The 8,744-nt window shown below is 35.5% G+C and overlaps 1 protein-coding gene and 1 long non-coding RNA gene across 2 annotated transcripts; both read right to left on the bottom strand.

The window, feature by feature from the left end:
- Positions 1-977: 977 nt before the first annotated feature.
- LOC130469467 (uncharacterized) lies at positions 978-2,315 on the bottom strand. Its single transcript, XM_056838802.1, has 3 exons — positions 2,305-2,315; positions 1,720-2,216; positions 978-1,627 (listed from the first exon to the last, which is right to left on the bottom strand). Exons 1-3 carry the CDS (start codon positions 2,313-2,315, stop codon positions 978-980), a joined length of 1,158 nt encoding a protein of 385 aa, XP_056694780.1.
- A 3,110-nt stretch (positions 2,316-5,425) lies between these two features.
- On the bottom strand, positions 5,426-7,315 carry LOC130470536 (uncharacterized). Its single transcript, XR_008931123.1, has 3 exons — positions 7,183-7,315; positions 6,461-6,525; positions 5,426-5,491 (listed from the first exon to the last, which is right to left on the bottom strand). It is a non-coding gene; the product is annotated as an uncharacterized lncRNA (long non-coding RNA).
- Between the last annotated feature and the right edge of the window lie 1,429 nt (positions 7,316-8,744).

The raw sequence follows: 8,744 nt of genomic DNA, 5'->3' as shown, positions 1-8,744 counted from the left end.
CATGAAATGCCCCTGAGGTTTGCAATAATGCACCAAATACACCCGCGCGTTTCAAAATTCATAAAATACCCCTATTTACTCAAAATTGTTCACCAAATACCCCTATTATGACTTTCCGTTAGTCCTCCGTTAAGTCATGTTTAAAATTCATAAAATGCACCTAAATATAAAGGTTTTGCATAGTATACACCTATTTGTAAAGTTCTTTGCACCAAATACCCAAACTTCATAATTTGAATCCAACGGCTAGTTTTAATTCAATATAGCCGTTATGTTCATGCTGCCTATAAGTAAGGCTGTTGTTCACTTGACTTGCTCCATGTTTAGCCCTCTATTTCCTAAATAGCCATGAGTTCTAATTCAAAAACCGGATCCTCTTCCATCCCAAGTTTGTCATACCTAAGAGTTCCAAATAAAAACTGCAATTGTGGGAGAAGATTTGCAATTAGGAGCTCGGAAACGGCTAAAAATCCGCAAAAGCTTTACTACAAGTGTGATCCTTGTGATAATTTCAAGTGGTGCAAAGGTTTTGTTGAGCAGACATTTGATGAAGCTCAAAGCAAGGGAAACAGAGCTGATGAAAACAGGGGAATGCAAGAAGAAAACAGGGGAATGCAAGAAGGAAGCAGGGGAATGCATGAAGAGTTGAAGCTATTGAAGAAGAAACTGAAACAACAGAAACAACAATTCAAGTTTGCAATAAAAATTGGTGTAATAATGTTTGCATTTCTAATTTGGATAGCAATGAAGTAGAGTTGTAACAAATTTCAAGCAATAACATCACTTGTTTAAGCATATGAGCTTTACAAAAACTGATTTCTAAGTGGACAAATGCCACTGAAACTGCACAAAAACATCTTGTCTAAGCAATTGTGTTCTTTCCAAAAAGTGATACTAATTGTAAATTGCCTAAGCTATTTTAACTTTGTGCACCTACAATTCACCAAAAACTGACTAACTTTTAACTTTGTGCATGGTTAAGTTGCTGTGTTTGCTCTTTTCCTCCCCCTTGAACCCCCTTGTGATGTACTTGCTCCTGCTGCTGCTGAAGTGCTTGGTCCAGTGCTTGGTCCTCCATTCTTACATGTCCTTGAGTTATGACCAAACTCCCTACACTTTCCACATTTCACATTGTTGTTTCTCTTCCCCTTCCTGGGTTCATTTGGTCCTCTCTTTCTCTTCTTAGCAGGTCTGCCAGCTTGTCTTTTGATGACTGGAGGCTGAATGGTAGGGAGAGAAAAGTTAGGCCACTGTGTTGGGTCTGACATGGGGTGAATGTGGTCTGCATATGTAAGCTTGTATGCAGCAGACTTGAAGAATGGGGAGACAAAATCAATGGGGTTCAGCCTTTGGTCATAAATCACCCTGAGTGCATGCTTGCAGGGGATTCCAGAAATTTGCCACTTCCCACACCCACAGCTTCTAGTTGATAACCTGATGGGGAAGTTCACATGTGCATCTCTGACCTCAAATTCCCCCCCACCACAGGCTGTAGCATAGCAGAACCTAGACTCTCCTGTTCTTTCATCCACCTCTTTCTTGGCATACTCAGTCAACTGACCATCCTCCATATCAATTGCCATGTCAAATCTTGCCCCAACCCTCTCCATACACCACTTTCTGATTGCTGTACAACAACACAACAACATACAACATTATACACAGAACATCACAAACATCACAAAATAAAGGAACAGAACATGAAGTGGTGAGCTATACCTTCCAACAATGAGAATACAGGCATGTCTCTGTATGGTTTTGTGCATGCATTGAATGACTCCACAAAGTTTGTTGTGTTGTGATCACAACAAACAGCAGGGTCAAACAGAGTTGGGGTGGGTCTCCTCTTAGGGGTCAGTTTCTTGGCTTTAGGAACCTTAGGAGCTTTTGGAGTAGTTGGCTTGACGTTGGCCTTTTGTTTTGGTTTAGGAGAAGTAGGTTTTTTGGAGGGTGAAGATTCTTGTGTGGGTTGTGGTTGAGAGGCTCCTGGAAACACCTCATCAGCACCATCCTTGCTTATAATCCTCACATACTCAGTGCTTAAGTCCTCACAATCAACCACAGGCACCTCCACAGCTATTGTGTACTCCATTTGTTCTTGAAGTTCCCTTAAAATGTCCTCTCTCTCCTGTTTTTTCCTCATTTCCTCTTCCTCCTTTCTTTGAGCCCTAAGAAGTTCATCTTGTCTCTCTTTGAGCTTTCTCTCACTCTCCTTCCTATGATGCTCAATTGTGGCAACAGCATTTCTAAACACCACTCCTGGTTTGTCTGTACCCTCAACCCATATTTCAGCAGTGTCCTTACCCCAATTTCATCCCCACATTAGCTTCATTGTCTTATCATCTACCAACTCAACTCTACCACAGGGAGACTCAATAAACAGGGCAAATGTACTAGGTAAAAACACATCCTGCCTAACAGATTCCTCAAAAATATCCAAAAATAACCTCAAAAGACGATACTTTTCCATGTCTGTAACTCTCACATCAAAGCTATGTGATCCATGATGCAATAACAACCACATTGCAGTCATCCTAAAGGGAAAATTTAAGGAAAAAAAACATGAATTTCGATTCAACCAACAACAATTCATCAATAAACAACCACAATCATGATCACAATGAAATTCAACAGGTCACAATCACAACTTACAACTAACCAAACAATTATTCACAACAAATCCAAGGAATAACTAACTTCTAACCAATCAATTAATCTCAACTGACAATTTCAAAAAATCACTGACAATTTCGCAAAACCCTAACCCTAATCAATTTCGCGAAAAAAATTGTACTTTACAAGCAAAATAAATCAGCGAAGAAGGGATTATTACCTTGAAGTAGATAATCCAACTAGGAAAAGGGCCCTTGTTCGTCCACTGCACCCGAAGCTCTAAATCGCCTCCAAGTTGCCCCCTTTTTGTCGCGAATTCACCAAACGAACACCCACGAACTCGCCAAAAGAGAACGCAACAAATTTCACTAAATTCTTGAAGATCTACCCAGAATTTTGTCAGTTACAGTAGAATTGATGAGGGTTGAAGAACAGGGGAAAGGAGAGAGAAAGAAGAGAAGTTGAGAAGTTTTTTTTTTTTTGGAATTTCAGTCACAATTGTTACCTAAATCGCGCCAAACAACAATTAAGGGCAAATTGGTAAAACGTCACTAACGGCAAGCTAACGTCCGTTAAATCCAGGAGCATTTAATGAACAGTACGGAACTTTAGGGGTATTTTATGAATTTTGAAACGCGCAGGTGTATTTGGTGCATTATTGCAAAACTCAGGGGCATTTCATGAAAAAACCGTTTTTTTTTTTTGCCTAAAGGAAGGGTTTTGGCCTTTTGGGTTTTAGGGTGGACAAAGACCAGGAAAAACCATTTTAAAAATTTTAATTTTTTGTGTGTCTCGGGTGTGCAATAGTTTCATGTACGGAGTATATTGATATTTTTTTTTTTTTTTTTTTTTTTTTTTACGGGCGGAGTATATTGATTTATGTTCGGTTTTACTTTATTTCATTTAATATGATTACTTGTAACGTTGCTAAACGCAGCCTGATTTTACTTGACGCAATCTTTTATTATTTTTACTTTTATTTTTTTCTTTGTAAAAAAAATCTTAACCCTCACTTTTACTATTTTCTCTCAACGTTTTTTTATATTATTTTGGTTCAAGTACATTTGATTTTTTTTATTAGTTTCACGTCTATCCAATCAAATTAGAAAACATATTTTGATTGCAATATACGCTATTTTTAACTTGGAAGACTTTGAAATTGAGGTAATTTTCTTTTTTGTTTCCTTTTTTTTTTGAGCATTTCATGCAATTGGTATGAAATAAATACTTCTATTTTGTACAGATTGAACATAATATAATTAACTATTTCTTACAGATTGAACAAAATATAATTAACTATTTCATACAGATTGAACATAATAGAACTAAGTATTCCGTACAAATTGAACAAAATGATGATACTAGTCTTTCAATTGTCTATAATGAAAGAGTTTTCGACTTGTCAAGTAGTGTTTGTTTGTTATACATTAGTAGTGATGATAGAACTTATTTATGTTATGTTCAATTGTGAACGGAATTATATTTTTTCGATTTATACAATATATACTTAGTTCTGTTATGTTCAATCTGTACGAAATGGTTGATTATATTTTGTTCAATCTGTACGAAATAGTTAACTATATTTTGTTCAATCTGTACAAAATAGAAATGTTAATTTCATACAAGTTGTATGACAATACTCAAAAAAAGGGGGGGAAAATGAAAATTACCTCAATTTCAAGTCAAAAATATCGTCCATTGCAATCTAAATATTTATTCTAATTTGATTAAATACACATGAAACTAAAAAAAAAATCAAATTTATTTGAACTAAAATAATGTTAAAAAAGGTTGAGAGAAAATAATAAAAGTGAGGGTAGAGTTTTTTTTAGAATGAAAAAAATGAAAGTAAAAAGAGTTACGGCAAGTAAAATCAGGCTGCGTATAATACTATCCAAAAAGTAACTTTTAACCGGTTGTTTAGGTAATTTTTAAGTTGTTTTGATTATTTTATGAGTATTATTTGAAAGCGATTTTTAAGTGGTAAACATGGTTATCTTCTTAGGTTTTGAGTTTAGTTTATTTTCGTCTTCTGCTTATGTTTTTGTTTATTTTCTAGTGTAAGTTTTTCGTTTATTTTATGGAACAACAATTCCTCTCTTGTTCCAAAAAAAAAAATGTAATACTTTTTATGAAGAGAAATACACCATTAGAAAATAGGCGATTTTTGATAATTCTTAGGGTAACTTTACACCGTCATATAGTGTAACACCCCGACAATTCTCCTTTTTCTAAAACAACATTTTAATATAAAACGTAGAGAATTATCAAGGCATTATCGCCCGTGTGAAAACGTAACGGCTTATTCAGAATTTTGCAGCGGAAAACATAAAACTAACTTTAGGTTTATAAATAATCGATTACAGGTTTAATCCCAAAAATCATCCAACGAAAATAAGGGAATATAAATAGTACGACAAGTTTAAAATTCAAATTAACAAACCAAGTCACTTAGCAAAACAAAACTAAATACAAGCTCTCTAATCCCGATCCCAATGATGCATCATCTTCAAACCTGCAGATGGACAATGCTTGTAACACCCCGACAATTCTCTCTTTTCTAAAATAATCTTTTAATATAAAACGTAGAGAATTATCAAGGCATTATCGCCCGTGTGAAAACGTAACGGCTTACTCAGAATTTTGCAGCGGAAAACATAAAACTAACTTTAGGTTTATAAACAATCTATTACAGATTTAATCCCAAAAACCAACCAACGAAAATAAGGAAATATAAATAGTACGACAAGTTTAAAATCCAAATTAACCAACCAAGTCACTTAGCAAAACAAAACTAAATACAAGCTCTCTAATCCCGATCCCAATGATGCATCATCTTCAAACCTGCAGATGGACAATGCTTATTGATCCTTAGAGACTGCTCACCAAAGATTGGGTCATCACAGGATCAATAAGGCATAGCCATTAGCCATGATCAACATGCACAAGCAAAGCACGTAATCAGCAAAGCTGAGTACTACATACTAAATCAATAATAATCCTAACATGATTCTATTAAACGAACAATCCTAACATGGTACTAAATAAAACATAAGCAAGGATAATCAAAATATATTGACTTGAAGACTATATTTGACTGAACTAGACCTTTGTATCATTAACATTATTTAATTGAAATAGTCAATGGACTGAGTTGTCTACTAGAAACTTCTTCTTCTTCAATAAGGAAGACGAGGTACGGGCGCGACTCCGTAAACCCCAATGACCTGCGATATCGAGGGACTTTTTAAATAAAAATAGAACCGGTGATCAATCCGGCCCCAGAAAAAGCCATAGGCTATCCATGACCCCAACTCCTGATTGTCCGTCACTTTAGACGTGCACAGTCTAAAGCTATTGCTACTCATTTTCACTTTACATGACTTAACTTTTAATACTTGGTTATGACTCATCAAACATAAATATTATATTCAACATGTAAACACAACTTCTTTTATCTTTGAATTAAACCAGTGATCACAACGTTCAACCAAGAGCCAATTCCAACTATTTTAATCCTTCCTTTATCCATATTTAAAAACCTTTATTAGGTATAAGGTTCAACTACCAAACAAGGTCCTCGACCCTTATGAAGTAGTGAAAATCTAAAGAGGAACAACGATCAACAAAGATCTAAACCAATATTAAATAATATAAAGTTCCCCAAAACCAACATGCTTGCATCAATATTCCATGCTAACATGATTCAATTCTTATAAATAAAGTTCTATGCTCAACGCATTAATTCAACGACATTGAACATGAAATTCCAACATAAACAAGTTCATAAATATATTCATCATATTCTCAATACAACACACATCCAAGCACACAGGTATGTACGTACCTTGTGTAAACAAACTGATAGGCCACTTTAACGAATTCAAAAGTCGCCCACAAAGAATTCTCCGCCTAAAACAATCAAGAAACGTACCCAAATCAATTCCTAATCATTGGCAACCATAACAAAGCATTATAAATGCATCCTAAACATATTTAGAACATTCCCCAATATCAAAACTTAAACCTTTGATTTCCTAGCATCATAATTATTGAATTAGTGATTGAAATTCGTTGAAAACTCTTTGCAAACATCGTACTTTAAATTTTCAGAAATATAACTAATTTCAAACTACTCCAAAACATAATTAACATTCTTAAAATCATAAAAATAATAGCTTTAATAATGTATAATCATTCTATCATGATTTTAGAATATTAAAACCTTAAAAATTCATGCTTTAATAATTAAATTCCTTATTTCAATTCAACTATGTAATCTGAAAATTAAATTATCAATTAAGCATAATGTATAATCTGGAAATCTAACTTAATCATAAAAACTTATAATTTATATTCAGGAAACATGAATTAAATTAATAAAACTTCATTAAAACCCTAATTTAAACGTAATTAACAAATCTGAAAATAATTAAATTAATTTCGACAACATATAATCTGAAAATTAGTAATTAAATCATAAAAATCATAAATTTATTCAATCAAAACATAAATTAAATTGATAAAGTATAATTAAAACATTTAATTACTTAGGGTTTAAGAAATAACCAAAAGAGAGAACAAGGAGTGTTGGCCGGCGGACAGAGCACGGCGGGGACAGCGGCGGCTTGCGGAGGTTGTACACTGAAGGAAATAATGCCCTTGGTCCAAGTATGCATTCTATGTTAAGTCTAATAAATGCGGTTCAGTATTAATTGACAAGTTAATAATTCAGTGAGATCAAGTGAGCTGAATGCCTAGCTAGAGGCCGCTTCAGTTCAAGTGGAATTAATGATATTAATCCACAGCTTACTCTTGACTGAACCCGTAGGGTCACACAAATAGTACGTAAACGAATCAAGTATCTAATGGCATTAGATACTCTATCTATGAATATTCGGAACCGACGGATCTTGGTTTCAGTGGGAGCTAAGATCGTCACAGGCAAGAAATGAATACTCCGGAAACGATGATATTGCCGGAAACGGAAATATGGATCGTATCGGAAATATAAATATTATCCAAGTCGTAGATGTTGCCGGAAACGGAAACATGGTACGTATCGGAAAATATTGTCGGAAATGGAAATATTGCCAGAATCGGAAATATTGCCGGAAACGGAAATATTGTCAGAATCGGAAATATTACCGGAATCGGAAAATAATTCCGGAAACGGAAATATTAAATATTTGTTCGAAACGGAAATTAATTCCGGAATCGGAAATATTAAATATTGTTCGTATCGGAAATGAATTCCGGAATCGGAAAATTTAATCGGAAGCGCATCGTACGAATAAGCATCGGACGAGGCCTGCCGGACGAGGCCCAGCACGAAGCCAGGCCATCGCCCAGCAAGCCAAGCGCGCCGCACAAACAGCAAGGCCAGGCCCAGCAGGCTGCGCGCAGCGCGCAGCGCGCACAGCGCGCACAGCACGCGCAGCGCGCGCGGGCGCTGAGTGGGCTGCTGCTCGCGCGCACGCATGAGGCCCATCGTGGCTGTCGTGCGTGTGTGTGCAAGTGTTTGTGTTCGTGCACGTTTCCTAAAACATGCAGAGTTCGGTTAATGATTAAATTCCTAATTCTATTTGATAAATTAATTAAATTAGAGTTCTTGTAGGATTCTAGGTTTGATTAATTTGTATCTGAATAGGATTTCGATTCCCTTTCCATACCGCTATAAATATGAGGCTAGGGCTCACAATTTATAACACAAGTTTCAAAGTATTCAAAGTGAGTTTTTTGAGAGAAAATTCAAACACACATCTTGCTCAAATTGCCGAAATTTTCTAGTACCTTAAGGGCGATTCTAGTTGGTCAATCTTAAGGCGGATCCGGACGTGCTGTGGACTATCTACGGAGGGACGACACTTGGAGTCCTAAAGACTTGTTCTTGTTCGGTTCGGGCGCAGCTAGGGAAGGCACGCAACAAAGAGTATGCATCTAATCTATGCTAAATGATTATGTGTAAATAATATGTTTTCCTGGGTTTATGGTTTTTTCCGCATGATTTATGAATTGTCATATGTATCATAACCTAACAGTGGTATCACGAGCCCCTTATTATTTTCATAATCTAAATTGCATGAACATCGTTAAATATTACAAATTTGCAAGAATTAAAAGGGGTGATT

This window comes from Spinacia oleracea, chromosome 3, assembly GCF_020520425.1.
Source record: "Spinacia oleracea cultivar Varoflay chromosome 3, BTI_SOV_V1, whole genome shotgun sequence".
Classification (NCBI taxonomy): Eukaryota; Viridiplantae; Streptophyta; class Magnoliopsida; order Caryophyllales; family Amaranthaceae; genus Spinacia; species Spinacia oleracea.
Note: the sequence above shows the minus strand (reverse complement) of the source record. Positions and strands in the feature narration are given on the sequence as shown.

What these genes read in the sequence shown, in the direction of transcription:
- LOC130469467 (XM_056838802.1), bottom strand. An exon ending in TGTATTCTCATTGTTGGAAG is followed by an intron (nt 1,628 to 1,719) that starts GTATAGCTCACC and finishes GTTGTTGTACAG; the next exon opens with CAATCAGAAAGTGGTGTATG.